This window comes from Polistes canadensis, unplaced genomic scaffold, assembly GCF_001313835.1.
Source record: "Polistes canadensis isolate GaletaPanama2010 unplaced genomic scaffold, ASM131383v1 scaffold_149, whole genome shotgun sequence".
NCBI lineage: Eukaryota > Metazoa > Arthropoda > Insecta > Hymenoptera > Vespidae > Polistes > Polistes canadensis.
In genome coordinates, this window is record NW_014569696.1 from 185683 (window position 1) to 202096 (window position 16414).

General features: G+C 38.8%; 1 protein-coding gene across 1 annotated transcript in view; it reads left to right on the forward strand.

Annotated features, from left to right (window-relative positions):
• LOC106788691 (homeobox protein homothorax) overlaps window positions 1-16414 on the forward strand; it is a 326486-nt gene that overhangs the window by 183903 nt on the left and 126169 nt on the right. The window contains exon 8 of the mRNA XM_014752177.1: window positions 14678-14826. Within this exon, the coding sequence (XP_014607663.1) occupies window positions 14678-14826 (149 nt within the window). The remainder of the gene's footprint in view (window positions 1-14677; window positions 14827-16414) is intronic.

Below are 16414 nucleotides of genomic sequence, written 5' to 3' on the forward strand. Positions count from 1 at the left end.
CGATGCCATTTCTTTTTCTATCTCTTTCTATCGTGTAAGCAAATATAGAAAGGACTGAAGGAATGAGCGTGCTCGAACGTTAGCGCGAACGTGAACGCGCAAAGGAATAATTGTGATTAAATGGCGTGTATGACATAATGACAGTCAATTATGCCTGGCTCGGCGCTCGTAGAACATTCGTCATCGGACGCGGAACTTACGAGTTACCGTATATATACTATTCTTACGTGTGTTATGCTGCCGACACTCTCTCGTTTCGCGTCTGCGTGTTTTCCATCAAGAATTATCGTTCGTATTTCAAGAACGATTAACACCGTATACACGTACTTCGATCTTCGCTCAAATTTATTTCATTCTATTCGCTTATATTCTTCTAACGCAATAATCTTTGGAGAGAAAAAAAAAGAGATGATTATTCTTTTTCCTTGTTATATTAAACAAAAAAAAGTTCATGCCTATTTAAAGAAACATTTAATTATACATAAAAATAACAAATATCGAATATGTTTTAATCCAAAATATTAATCGACATGAACATAAAAATCAAATATCGGTAGGATTTTTTAATGTACTTTTATTCTTTTTCCATTTTATTTTCGTTTTATTATTAAACAACGATAAGATAAAAGAATAGGGAAGGATTGGAAGAGGATCTTTTGTAATGGTGGATGCATTTGGTACGGTTCGGTGGTATAAAACGCATCACCCAATGCGTGTACTCTTGCTCGCTCTCGAATTACCGAGTTATTCGCGACGAAGGTAGAGATATACTCATACAGGGACACATTTAAACATACACACACACAAATATATATATATACATTTACACATATGACATATGTACGTGCGAGGTATTGTTCGATAGAAGCGAGAGCCCGAAGGAGATAGAAGATCCGGTAGAGATAAGCGTTTCTCCCGGATGATGTATCGTCGGAGATGCTTCGCTGCGCCGTTTGATCGTAAGCACCAGCTTCAAGTGGGCACCGAGATGCTTTTTTCGAACCTGCCGACCGATAGGAATATACAAGAAAAAGAGTGAGTAAGAGTGAGAGAGAGAGAGAGAGGGTGGGAGAGGGGAGGTAGGGAGGTAGGAGATAGGGAGCGTTCTTTACATCGAAAATTCGGATCCTCGAGATAAAGCTCTCCTTTCTTCGCAAATAAGATCGATCTTTCGTTTCCGAGAATTTCGAAGCCACGTGAAAAAGAATCGTTATACATACCTTTCGATTTACGACCGTACACATACCTATATACCAAGTTTAGGATTTTATCGATGATAAAATAGTGCTCTCTTTGGAATCCCTCCAAAATCGATAAGGGCATACATATTCTCTAAAATAAATCGGTTATAATTAATACGCCAGAAATATAATTTTTATTTTATATTAATCGTTTTACATGGTAACGTTATATATTTGAAAAAAGAATTCTTTTTCTTTTGATTCTTTGACAAATAAATTTGATTTTTTAATTGCAAAGTAGATAAAATAGTTAGGGTTATAAAAAAAAAACGATAATAATTAATATACAGGAAATTTGATAATATTTCATATTTTTAATCGAATCGAACGGTTAAGAAAAATATTGAATATTTTTTATTTAGATGATTAAAAGTATAGATTTGATTAAGTGTTAGCATTTAAACGGTTGACTGTATGTAATAAGAAATTGGCGTGTATCCAAGTGTTAGGAAAAAATCTACGAAATGAAGATGAGGAGAGTTTTCCCTGTATCCTGGGGAAAAGTTTTCGGGATGGTCGGAGGAGGAAGGGCTTTTCTAGCCGCCGAGACGGGATACACGGTCACGCCTCCTTAACGCGCCCTTGCCCCAGAGGGATGTAAGTCAGCAGAGCACTTAAGCGGGGAGGAACGAGTTTCGTTGTACTAAATAACGGTGCGCGTCCAAAAAGCGTCCGAGAGACGTCTGACCGCATCCTCGAGTCCTTCTTTTTCTTTTTTCTTCCCTTCCCATCCCTTCCCTTCCCTTCTCTTGTTTTTTCCCTGCCATCCCCCTTAAAACGTCTAGCGAGAATGAAAATGTTTCTGTTAGTTTACGAACTTTCTGCCATAGCTTCTGAATAATACTTTGTTACATCTGTAATCGATTGATATTATTTCATTTAGACATCATTTTTTATCATTAAAATAATTATGACAAACATTTTATTTTCTTTTCTTTTCGTGTTACTTTTCAAAAATACAACAATAAGGAACTTTGACGCAATTTCGATATATTTTTAATGGCGAAAACAATTGGGAGAATATCTGAATAAAAATATAAATGGATAAGTAACCCGTGACATATTTTTAAACGATGAAAATAAAATGTAGAATAGTTGTAAAAAAATAAGAAAATAGAATAAAAATTAGAGTATGATAAAAAGGACATTTAAATCTTGACAATGTGTAGTAGTACCTACGTAGATAGAGAACGTTTAATGCTATTCAGATATAGAAGGATTATCGTTTATCGGTAGGATATATTAAAGACTCGCTAAAACGATTACGGTCAACGCTTTTGTGTGATGTAGTCATAGAAAGGATAACACTGTACGATGAACATTAGCATGTCAAAGACCGCAAAAGTCGTATCGTCATCATGGAACGACGTATGGAAAGCGGGTGCGACCGAGTGAATAGAGAAAGATAGAATGAAATCAAGAAAGAAAGAAAGAGAATGAGAGTTGGTTGATTCTAGTCGAGTTTGTTCGATCGTGATTTGCCGTAGCGTCGAATTTGTCGCCACGTGTTTTATTGTATGATGAAATTGGAGGGAGCGTCATGGGCGGCAGGGGGTTCGTAATAAAACGGCCGCGTTAAACGCGTCACTCAACGTGTCAGGAGGGGGTAAACTACGGGATTTAGAGACGGCCTTTTCCTATGGACATGGATATATATTCGACTATGTTGACTCGTTGTTTAGTTCTGTCATCAAAACTACTAACATATTCCTCGTTTAAAATGTTACTCATCTTTTATTCTATCTCTAGATTTTTTTTTTCGTTTCTTTTTGATGTGAAACTTTTTAAGCGATGGTAAAGATAACATTTAATAAGACTACATGAAAAGAAAGGCTGCATGAAGATACGGAGAGAGAGAGAGTAAAAGATATTTATATATACAGTAATTAAATAATTTATTAAAAATTATTATATTATTATAGATATATTAAAAAAAATTATATTATAGATAACGTGTTAAATAATTGATTAAAAATTAATTCAAATCCACATTAGATCAACAATTGAACGAGTGGTGGGTGTATATATGAGATGCGTTAATCGATAATTATTGCGAGATGTATTTGTTTATGAAAAAATAAGTAGGGATATGACATACCTTTAAAAATTATTAATTAATCGAAAAAACGATAAAAAATAAGAGCAGTACTCCATCTTCCTTGAACTCCGCCGTTGGACTGGTTCATTATCTTCTGTTACAAATACTTTTATTGATTTTTCTTTCTATGACTTTTAGAAGTATAAATTCTGCTTATTAAGAGTATTATACATAGTTATACGTATATAGCCTTCGGCAAAATCAGATAAACAACGTTTAATAAAAGTACTTGCGCGGGGGACAAACGAGTCAGTTCGTTGTTTGATTTCGGAGAAGAACGTTCGTCGAACGTATACACCGTGCTCCTACATTACAATACACGTTTTTTCGAAGAATTAATAATCACTTCAGGTATTTTTAATATTCTATTATACTCTACTAATATTTAAGATTTGTTTAAACTAATAAACATTTTTTTAAACTTTCCTGACCAGTAATAACAGAATTTAAACTTTTTATTTAATAAAATATAAGATCGAAACTTTTTAATATTCGAATATATATTTTTTTAATATTCATATATATATATATATATTATATTAATAGATATGCTATTTTTTTAAACAAATTTTTATTTTACATTATTCTTATTTTAGTAGATATTAAATTTATTCTGCTAATAAAAAAACATTTAAATAACTGTATAAAGGGAAGGATAACCAGCCAATTGTTAGACATTAATCCTTTGAGTGTTGCATATTTCTAGCTGAAGTTTTTTATAGGGACGGAATGTTTTTTTATTTACACGACTGTTTCCATTGAAAAAACGAAAACTAATAATAAATTATATTTAATATTTAAAGTTTTTATTTCTAATATAATTATCATGTGACAAGACTCAAAACAATATTAAAAAACAAACATTACATTATTTTTATTACGTTTATAGCAGTCAAAGGATTAAAAAACCAAGTATTCCAGATATACCAACATATATTTACGAATATTTCCTGTACATAATTTTCACATTTGTTTAATTCACTTTTTATTAATAAGACTTTCAGATTAAACTCATTAAATATGTAAAGATCACGTATATTTTTTTCTTTTTTTATAAAACATAATCGAGTATCCAAGAACAACGTCATCAAATATTTTCTATTCTTCGTTGGTATTTTATTTATTAATTTTCTTTTTTGTTTTCTTCGTCAAATGATTATTTGGAAGTGTTGCAAAAAGTGTTGGTTGGTTGGGAACAGTCACGTTTGTTGAAATGAAATGCAACCCGAACGAATTCCAAACTGATCCGGACTAAGCGTTCTCCTAATATCGTTCGCTCGATTCCATGCTCGGATTCTTCGTTGTCGGTATCCCTTAATGGCGAAGTGCCGAAACAAGGGCCCTGTTTTAGGGAGGAGTAAGAGGGGAAAAAAGAGAAAGAGAGAGAGAAGACTACTACAACTACAAGCATACTACCAAAAGGTAGTAGGGAAGAAGAGGAAGAGTGGACCGGTCGAGCGACGCTGACGGCCTAGCATGAATAATGTCGACTCATTATTCTTTCCAAACGGGGGTGGGTTTGGGGATTTATCAGGTCGGAGTACCGATAACGCGTTCTTCTTTTCCTCCGGTCCTTCCGACGGGGAAGATGCGCCAAAAGATAGCTATGCATTTATGCGCGCTCTTGATGCTGGTGGTGTGCCGGTGGTGACGCATAAGGAGGAGGAGGAGGAGGAGGAGGAGGTGGTGGTACAAACCCTTCATATTTGCCTCCTCTCTCCTTCGACCCTCTTATTTTTATTCTTTTCTTTTCTTTTCTTTTCTTTTCTTTTCTTTCTCCTCTTTCTACACCATTTAATCTCTTGTATTCCACATCTCATCTATTCAAGTATTACGAACAAAAAAAGCGAATAATAATTTAATATTATATAATTATATATAGTTGTACACAAATTAAATGAAAAAACATAAGAAATATCTTGTAATTTTTAAACAAACAGATGAAACATTGTTCATTCAGTTCCATTTAAAAAATGTCCACGTAGTAATTCGATTGTAAAGTTTTCTAAAAAAAGAAATCTTTTTTTTCTCTCTCATTTTTATTTCTTATTCTATCTCCCCCAGGTCGATGGGGTACATATATCGGTACGAAGAGACGGTATCATAGTTAGGAGGAGGACCTTAGTTCGGTTTCTGCGGGGCGCTAACAAGACGGGCCTGCGGGCCGTGCAGCCGTGAGTTATGGGCCCTCGTGTTCTCTCTCACAAGCTGTATGTAGTAATACGCACGGTGGTGGCGAATGGAACTTGTGGGAGGAAGGAAGATGGGAAAGTTAGAGGTTGTTCGGGAGCAAGAAGGAAGAAAGGGGGGCGGGAGGGAGGGTGTAGGGAGGATTGTATATACGCGTGAACGTTCCTAAGATCGCGCCTCGTCTCGTTGGAATAGAATATAGAAGGTATAACCGAGAAGCCGTCGCCAGTTTTCTGCCTCATTACTGTCCACGAGGCTACATTTCTCTCTTTATCTTTCTCTTTTCTTCTCTTAGTGAGGATAGATAGACGGATTTGTTCTGCGTTGACTCGTGAGTCCGTGATGGTCGCGTTAATCATTTCGAGAGAAGAACCTTCCTGTCACATATATGTGAGATACTACATATGCGAATAATGAAAGAGTATTGTACGTGTCTAAACTAACTAAGATAGTTTAAGAGATAAACAGATAGAAATGGTTCGTAAAATAAATCGTTTCAAATAATCCTGCGTTGTCGAGCGTATCGTTTTGTCACGATCGAATTTCGCTATCAAACTGTCCCTCTCTTATTCTTGAAAATTCCTTTTTATCTACCTCTCTCTCCCTCTTTATTTTTTCTTTTTTTTTCTTCCTTTTCACGTTGGAGCGACACGAGGAAAACTCGCGCGTTGATCGCGGAAACGGTAATAAAATCGGTCGTTCGACGTTCCTTCGTTACGAGCGGGTAAATCGTAAGCCGTGAAAATAAAAGCGCTAATGGAAAGGCGTCGACGTTTCGAAAGAGGGAAGAAACTCGCTTCTATGTTTTCTTATTCGTTCGTTCGTTTCGTTTCGTGTCTACATCGAGAACGAGGATAGCTCCTCGTCGTGGAGACATGTGACGAGCACGTGTCCCAAACTCCCTAGGAACATATCAGCTTTCGGCTCCTGAAGTTAGCGAGCCGCATCCAGAGATATCTTTTAGGTTTCTCGACCTTACGTACGGCTTACGAGTTTTCTCTTATTCTATACTTGTCGATCTTTTTGTCATCATATGCGAGCCACCGTCGCGACGCCATTTCAAATTCATCCTGAATTCTTAAAAAACGTTTCCAATGTTCCCATTATTTCAACCATACCGTTAGAGTTAACTCGTAATCAAATTTAATAAATATTTAATTAATAATTTACCTTTTTTCATTTTCGTATGAATGTGTGAATAATAACGCTCAATATGTTTTTTTGTATTGATTTATGGTTGATAATTTTGTATTAAACGAAATGATCGTGTTTGTTCTTTTTTAAGGATAAAGTTAAATGATAAGAAAAGGGGAATATTGGGAGAAGGTTGGATTTAGATTGGACCTAAATGGGGGAGGGGGGAGAAGAGAGGAGTATCGAGGAGGTCATCTCGCGTTGGTGTCGGTTTATTAATTCGCTTCGTAGACCCAATTAAGACGGAGTCTCACGTCCTGCCGGTAATTATCATAGTAACGGCGTCGTTGCTAGCAGCAGCACATCACCGAACCCGCAGCACTCATGGCTCCTCGCTCCCGTGGCATTAATTAGTACAATCTCCGTACGTGCTTCGTTGCCAACGTTGCCCCGGAGATATCCACCTTCTCTCTCTCTCTATCTTATGTACACGAAGGAGCATAGTAGCTAGCGCAAATCACGAAGCAAAGCCGAGTATCTCACCTACGACAACTAAGAATAAAGAACGACGAGAGGAAGGAAATGTAAAGAAAAAGAGAAAGATTAAGCAGACGCGGATTCGTATCATAAAAGTCGAATGGACCGAACGAGTAGCAATGCGAGATCGAGTCGCGCCTCAGCTCGTTAATTTGCATATTGCGATAAACTCGAGTGTAACGTAAAAAGAAACGAGTTCAAACTATTTTTTCTGACGAGCCAGCGTATTTCGCGTAATTTTACTTTTCTACTTTTATCTATACTTCGAAATAAGATCGTGACTCTCTGCGTTAGATCGATCGAATATCCTGTTTCAATTATCCTACCGTATCGTAATTTAACAAAGTTTATATAATATATGATAAGTTAAAATATTGAAAATAAAAAATAAACATTTGCGTTGACGATAAGAAAGTTAAATTGAAACAGATAAATAAGATCCATCGATAATTCTATTTGAGAAAGAATTCGATCGTCCTATCTCCGATCGGAGTTCGTAAGCAAACGAATCGGCGATCTGTCACGTAGACGTTTAGGAATCCATGGATCCTCGCGGAACTGGTAGCCGAACAACGTTCGATGAATCTCAATAAGATCTCTTTCTTTGATCTTCTTTTCTAATGTTTGCGATACGTGGTATACTACGTGTAATTGATATATCCATATAGGTAGTCAAGTATCTGACAGAGAAAGCAACAGAAAGAAAGAGAAAGAAGTACCTATGATCTTCTCTCTGACTAGTGGTTCTGGTGTTGGTGCTGGTGCTGATGCTGGTGCTGGTGCTGGTGCTGCTGTTGGTGCTCAGCTTGTCCTGGTCGTCGCCATTGCTACTGTCCCGCGGCGGCGGATCGATCTGTATTCATAGGTCGTACAGCATAAAATACACTCGGCATGTCCATGAATCAGATAACTGTCAGGGCTCCTTCGTCGATGTCTCAATCAAGAGATCGTTCCTTCTTCTTCTTCCTCTTCTTCTTCTCTCTTACAACTACTTCTCTTCCTCTTTCCTCTTCCTTCTTTTCTTCCTTTTCCTTCATCGACCTTTTATTTTCATCCTAAAACCTTCCTCATCTCCTTTCTCCACCTCCTCTCTCTGTCTTTCCACGTGACTTTATTTATCGTCATAATCCCACCATACGATAGCTCGATGAGAGCAGAGAAAACTCGAGCTTCGTCGATTCGACACGCCAACCCGTTCTACGTTTATTTTTTTTTATTTATCATTCCCGTTGCAACGCGTAGGAGGGGTACACTTTACTTTCACACGCGAATAGATATACGAATTTCTATATACATGTTTCAAATGTGTTACTGGCAACGTAAGAAAATGCGGAACGAATGACTTTATTCGCACCTTCGCCTACGCTCAATTCTTTAAGAGGGAATGTCTGTTCAACATAAACCAACAAAATTGTTTTCATTTATTATTCTTTTTCTTTTTTTTGATAGTTAATATACCTGAATTAATATCTGCACGCATTCTATTCGGCGTCCTTTTTCAATTTGGCATACTTGCGTTAATAAATGCATACATTTGATTTCTAATTATTATCGCTCGATTAAAAATTACTTTGATAATGATCATATCACGAATATAAAATTCTGAATGAATGAGTAAAGACGGTAAGACGATACAGGATTATTAACAAGCAAAGTGTAACTAACACATATCTAAATAGCAAGCACCGAAAGGTAAACGGGACTGTGCACGCGTCGTACTAAATTATCCTCCGTCGCCCGGCTCATTTGTAAGACAAACTCCTACAAAGTATGTCTATCTCTCTCGTTCTTTCTCTCTCTTTCTCTCTTTCTCTCTCTATCTCCATCTCTTCGTCTGGTACTTATTCTCTCGGTCGCGAGTTCTTCATCTCGCCTCATCTCGCCCACAATCGGCGATTAATCTTCCGGTTAAGCAGATTCCCGGATTAAGCGGCGCAGATGCGTCGAGATGGTCCTCTTCTCTCCCTTTCCCTTTCTCTTTCTCTCTCCCTCTCTCTTTCTGTCTCTCTTTCTACTATTATATCTTAGCAGGGAGATTTTCGAGCGAAATCGAGCGAGACGATATCGTGCGACACGAGAACAGAACAGAACAGAACGAACGAACACACAACTACACAGTTCAGGACAGTCAGATGAGGAGGAGGAAGAAGGGTGTTTGAAGAAGTAGGTGGAGGAGGGTGCAGCGTCGTCGCCGTTCTTGCATTTCATCGCCAAAAATAGTTTCGGGAATCGTCGAAGAGCGAACGAAAGAGATAGATAGAGAGAGAGAGAGAGAGAAAAAGAGAGAGATGCATGCTGTATCCTCTCGAAAAGGGGGAGGAGAGTCAAACCAGAATGCATGTTTTGGTGCAACGACCTCGAGATTCCAAGATCGAGGGAAAACATTCGTTGATCCGAAATGATCCTCGTTTTGAATTTCCAATTGGTTCAAAGATTTCAAGCTAAAAGAATAATGGTTCGATTAGATCCGAAAATAATTCGACAATTCATGTTGATATCGATCAAACAAATTAGAATACGTTGAAATTGTAAAAAAGTTTGTAACGATTTATGTATGCGATAGTGTATTGTCTTGAAATTTTCTAAAGAAAAATTAGCCAGATAATTTTGGTGATACTTAATACTTTATTCTTCGTCACAAAAAGGTATATCAAGTTTCGAACAATTATATCGACTAGGGAGATGCATAGTACTTAGCAAACAGATAACCTGCACCGAGTCAAGATATAGAGTTCGATATCGTAAGATCTCGTGACCGTGAAAAGCGATACTCAAAGAGAAAGAGGAGGAAGGAAGAAGGAGGAGGGTAACATAGAATACTCTCCCCTTCTCTTTCACGAATGTACATGTCTGCTGTGTATCTGTGACGTAGGGGTAGAAAGACCGAGTTGGCAAATAAATGTCTCCCTGTCATTTTCTCGTCTTCAAGAAGAAGAAGAAGAAGAAGAAGAAGAGAAGAACGTATCTCGAAATGCTGAAGAAGTGGAACGATGAGACGTAAGATGGAGGTGAAAAAGGAGAGAAAGAGAAGAAATAGGAGGAGGAGAAGGTGGAAAAGATAGTCGGCGGTCCTCGGTTCTTCGACGGAGGATGGAATAAGGAGGAGTTTATTTTCGGCAGCCATATGCGCGTGTTATTTCGACGTTGCATGCTGGTCACCCTAAATAGAGCCAGAAGCCTCGCCTTCGAGGAAGACATTTTCGCTTGACGTTTTAGCTTGCTCGCTCGCTCGCTCGTGCACGCGCGCAAGATCATCGGCGGTGCCTCGATTTATCGCGTGGCATCCTCTCTCTCTTTCTTTTTTTTCTTGTTTTTTTTTTATCTCGTGGGGTCGACGATCGAACGAAACCATAATCCAGAATTTCCAACGAGATAACTATCGATTCTTTGCGAGATATACTATTCATCTTCATTTCCCTTTCCGTGATTTCTCGAATTTCGATTTTAACGCGTCGTAAATCTTTCTCTCTCTTTCGACAAGTTTTAGAAACGTCCTTAGGTTAAGGACGTCTCTCTTTTTGTCGTACCTTCAGTCGTAGGTCTTGTAACATCTCTTTCCCTCTCTCTAAATCTCTTTCCCGTTTTGTATCTATCTCTCTCTATCTCTCGTTTTTCGGAATGACGGAGTAGCACGATGGGTCGAGGCGTTCTGGAAATAGGCTCGGCTTATTCTCGATCCCGTTCGCTAAGTATAGCCGAGACATTTCGAAGAAAGAAACGAAAGAAGAAGCGTCATGAAGCGTTATAAGCCCGGCCTCCGACCAACATTCAAGTTGGTCTCTCGTCATCCGTGAACCATGATGATAATGATATTAAATAGAAGTATTAATATAGAAGCAGAAAAAAGAACGGGAAAACAAGTCTCCTCTCTCTCTCCTTTTTTTTCCCCCTTCTTCCTTTGAATCCTCCCTTAGTCATTCACCATCTTTTACTCACATTTCACGGACTCGGCGTAAACGTATAATTGGCCGCACTTAAATCTCTATAAAGCGACAGTAAAAATGGTGCGTGCGGTGCATAAATCAAGTCGAGGACGATATGGCTACGCTCAGCTACCATCCTCTCTCTCTCTCTCCTTTTTTCTCTTTCTCTTTAGTCGTTGTTGTTGCCCTTCCAACTCGATGCGCATCCTCGTAAATGTAACCTACTCGCGCTTAGTGCACGCGCCAATGAACATTCATCGGATCGCAAACCGATGACGACCTACGCGCACCTTACTGACAATTTTCTTTTGGAATATTCTATAAGACACACCAGACGTTTTACTGTTACCTTTTACTTATTCTCAGGATAGACAGAACGTAGGTGGTTTAAGACAAGTGTATTAAATGAGCTGATCTACTTTGACTAATCCGTACAAACATATATTAGGTTGTCCCACGAGTTCCTTTCCTTTTTTTATTATGGGAAATCAATGGACGATATTTATTGTTTAAGGTTGATTTACTTTACAAACGACTATGGTTTATCGATGACAACGTATGGGTGGGCTTGATTCTAGAATAACTAAATCGTGTCTGAATTACTTGTATTGTTTTTAAACAACAACGATTTTACCTTTTTAAGTTGAATTTCGACGAAATTACCAATTCCATTTTCCCTGTTCCTTCTTCCCCTGCCCTCTTCATTCCTATACCTTTCTATTTTTTTTTCTCACGACAATGATACGGTACATATACATACATATATTATTTCGATATCGCGTATACGTTTGTTGGTTGGCGTTAGCGAGAGAGGCCGGTGACAGTTTTGAAATCGGGCATTACAGCGATGACAATCGTCGAATAAATGAGATAAACCCTCTTTACCGGTACGTCTATGCTCGTATACGGTGCCGCACGATACGGTCTGTACGCTACATTAACCCGATTCGTCGAGTAAATTAACTGCAATCAGAGGGACGCTCCCACTAACCATTCCGTTATTCCGCTGGCCAGTCGCATCGCTCGTTCCAAGCACTCTCTCTCTTTCTCTCTCTCTCTCTCTCTCTCTCTCTCTTTCCCTTTGTCTTTGTATTTGTCTCTCTCTCTCGTGTTCACTAGTTACATCGCAGCAGACCGTTCTATCCATTTTCTACTCGGGACTACTCGCCATTACGGAGCCACCATCGAAGGACCGGGGACAACGATGTAGCCGCGTTTTTGTTCTCTCTCTCTCTCTTTATTTCTCTCTTGATTTTGCTTCTTGTCCGGCGAATGAAAACAAGCGACGCGAAGGAGATCGCTAAAGAAGAAGAAGAAGAAGAAGAAGAAGACGTCGCCGGGAGGTCCTGGATGCTCTTCTGTTACTCGAGATCAACCGAAAAGATAGTAATTGTTTTCTCGAGGTTGTTACTGTTGTCTTCTTCCCCTCTCTTCCTGCGGATAAATTGCATCGGCTCTGGCTACGTTCCGTAATCTAAAAAAAATTTTCTCACAAAATGACTTTACTTGTAAAATTAATGCAACGATACGAAAAATAATGTAAACTTTTAAGCACGTATCGAAATGTTTTTTCATTTGTTTTTTTTTATTTCGATAGGAGAACGTTGAAACGGAGATTTTAGAATCGATTGAAATTTTCTCATTTTCTCTACATACCCCACCTCCACTTCCCCGAAGTAAAGTAAAGTAAAAAAAAGAAAGAGACGCATCGTATTCCGGGAGCGATTTCCATCGATCTCCCGTCGTTCCGGTCCGTCCGTTCCTACGACGGACAAATTTTTCGTCCCTCCAGTTTCCCTTCGGTCCGTACGTCGAATTCAAAGTTAATCTCGGGCAGGAGAACGATCTTTTGAAAGGTTACTGGTATTGGTGGTGTTGGTGCTGGTGGTGGTCACGGTGTGGTGACGAGGGGGAGGTAGAAAAGCAGGGAGGAAGGGAGGAAGGGAGGACACGGAGGCACCCCCGGGCGACCTGTCATCCTGAACCCCCTGAGAGAAGCGTGCTAACCCTGATCTCTCTGTTACGATAGAACCTTCGTAGAGCCTTGGGCACTACGATAAAGCTCGGTCATTTATAATCCGTCGGCGTAAGTAGCGTAACGCGTTTTCCTTTTTCCAAACGATTCCGTATTAGAAAGAAAATCAAAAAATTCTACAAATCGTAAGAATTTCTTTTCGCATTCTAAATTTCATTTAATCTTTAACACATTAGAATCATTTAAATTTGTTGACTGTATTTCATTCGTATGCATTTGTAAAATACTAAAAAACTTATTATTTCTAACACGATCTCGTCAATTTCTTACAGAGTGTTCGTGAAAGCGTGACCCGTAAGCCGTCTTAATGTTCTTCATTACGATGGTCCCCAGTGACCGAGAGTCACGTGCAATTAAAAAGCTAAGATTGATAAATGACGGGGAATTAATGCGTTGTGAACGGGGGGGTTTTATATGAAGGAGGATATGGAAGGGTCGTTGTAATAGTCGTCGTAGTAGTCGTCGTCATCGTTGTTGTTGTTGGAAGGATCTGGAGCCTCGGTATATATCTATGTATGTGTGCACCAAGCAAAAGGGGAAACCGGAATATTGCGGGTGGCTTAATGGTGTTTGTATGCATGGGAACTGTCGTTCGAAATGGAGGCAAAGCTAGTTATCGCCCATGGTATACATTCATACACCCTCCTCTCTCTCTCTCTCTCTTTCTTCCTTCTATCGAAAATCGCGGACGCGGCTTAAAATCATTCTCGAATTTTTATATTTAGTCTTTGGATCGATTCGATATAATACTAACAAATAAAATAATATAAATATAAATAAAGAAATTAATTAAAATATAAAAAAATTCATAGTAATAAAGATAAATATGTGGGACGAGCGCCTCCATGCCAAATACTTGAATATGCATTCGTGAAGAGATTGCCCTAGATAGCTGAGTGGGTAAGGAGCAGTCGAAAAAGTCCGGGAAGCGAAAAATTCGGGTTCGAGTCCCAGGTTCAGTCAGTCCAAAGGCCCAATTTTTTCACGAATCCTAAAATTGGGTATTCAGCCCGGATTGGAAGTTTTCTTTGTAACATGTTTCTACAATCATGCATCAACGAGAGAAAAATAATTAATTGAAGATCTATCAAAGAGAGGTTAGGCGCGATAGATAGTAGCGACGCTTGAACGGTTGGCTGGGGAACTAGGCAGAACGGTCTTTTAAAGCCCTAAGCAGCGCGTTCAGAATTAGAAGAGAAGAGAACAGAAAAGAAAAGAAAAGCGTATGTCCAGTAATCAGTCCATATAATAAAAAAATAATATATATATATTCATGGAGCATAATAATATAAAAATATTTTTTACAAAATTAATGAAGATTTAAATAGAAAATATATACTCGAAATAAGCGCATGTTTTTATTCTAATGACAGTTAAATGAACAGTCGGTGTTTAGCTGTCGTAAGAAGCGGATCGTTCGTTTTAAACGTGCGGGTTTAAAATGAATTTTCATCATTTTCTCTTCTATCTTTGATATTATATTCGTTTATTAAATTGAATTAATTTTGTTGTTACACAGGTGACGCGAGCAACGCGAGTATCGGTAGCGGCGAGGGGACGGGCGAGGAAGACGACGATTCCTCGGGTAAGAAGAATCAGAAGAAGAGAGGAATCTTCCCAAAAGTCGCGACCAACATTCTCAGGGCGTGGCTGTTTCAACACCTCACGGTAAGTCTTTTTTAATTTCACTCCCTTACGTTTATCTTTCGTTTCTAGAAACCCTAACGACTACGACAACGACGACGATGACAACGACAACGACGACGTTCTTCTTTCGCAATATGTCAACGTACCGACGATAATAACAATGTTTAACTCTTTCTACTTTTCGTCGTCTTCATTAGCACCTATCGTTTTCTCGTGGTTTTTCTTTTCTTTTTCTTTTTCTTATTCACGTCGTCGTCGTCGCAAAGTAATCACGGCGAATTAGCAAGCATAAATAAATCCGTATACAATGTGTCATAGAAATATTCGTACGCGTCGTCTAACTGTAAATTTGAAATCATTCTTTATGGAGTTGTAATGAAAATTTTTTAAATTCTTTTACGCACAAATCTATTTTAGTAATATAGCAAATATTAATTATTTAAAATGTACAATGATAGTACGAATACTCCTGTGGTACGCTCTAAGTATTTTCTAAAGAATTTTCGTATAAAACGAAAAAAGAGAGAGAAAGAGAGAGAAAGATAAAGTGAAAGAATAGAAGGAAAAAAGGAAGAGAGAAGAAAACTTAAGTGGAAAGAAACGAGCTTGAGCAAAGAGTAATCTCCTAATGCCCGGATAAGGAACGTCGATTCTAGTTGGGGTTGTTCCATCGTCTAATGATTTACGGGTAATCCGAGCTGCAAAAAGCGTACACTACGATTAAGAGGGGGGAGGAGAAAAAAAGAGAAGGGAAAATGAAAGACAATTGTGTGAACGTTTTCTCGAGGCTAGAACGACACCTTCTTTTTTTTTTATATTCCCGTCATAGTATTCCGTCTATCTCTGTCTGTCTCTGAAACGTTCTATCCGGACACCCCATAGATTTCGGGTATGATCAAGTTACCTTGCGAGAGCGGTAATCATATTGCAGCTCGGTTAATGCCATTACCGCACGAGGGTAGGAGGCGTAGGGGTGGCTTGGCAGACACCCTCGAAAGCACCCTATATATGCACCACCTTTCCTCTCTCTCTCTCGCTCACTCACTCACTCACCCTCCGAGACTCCTGCGACCCCCGCAACGCACAACCTGTATTGGATATGACGGCGTGGATAGTGGGTTCACGGTTTAATGCATATACGCTGTTTGCACGATGACGGTATCGCCCTCGTGAAAAGACGAGCAGCCCGCTGCTACTGGTGGCATAACGCGAGCACTGGTTGCGATCACTGCTGTTGCTGTTGCTATTGGTGTTGCTACTTCGGTTCTCTCGGTTAATCGCGTCGCCGAGAGCTTTCGCGTTGTTAACGGCTTCCGAATGGCAGGATGGTCCAAGTTAAAAGGATTTTAGTGTAAGCCATGCCCTGCATCGGGACTCTCGATGTACGCGTTTCAAAGTGTCCCTAGACGTGATCTGTGCCTTCCTCTATCCTTTCAACGATAGACACCATTCGATATACTCTCTCTTTTAATCTTTACCTATACCTAAATTAGAAAATTGTTTCTTACAGATTCACGATTCTTCCTAATAGTAGTTCGAGTATCATCGATTTTATGATTATACATGTTTGGCAAACCACTCGACTCTTAGATACTTCGGGATACGTTTT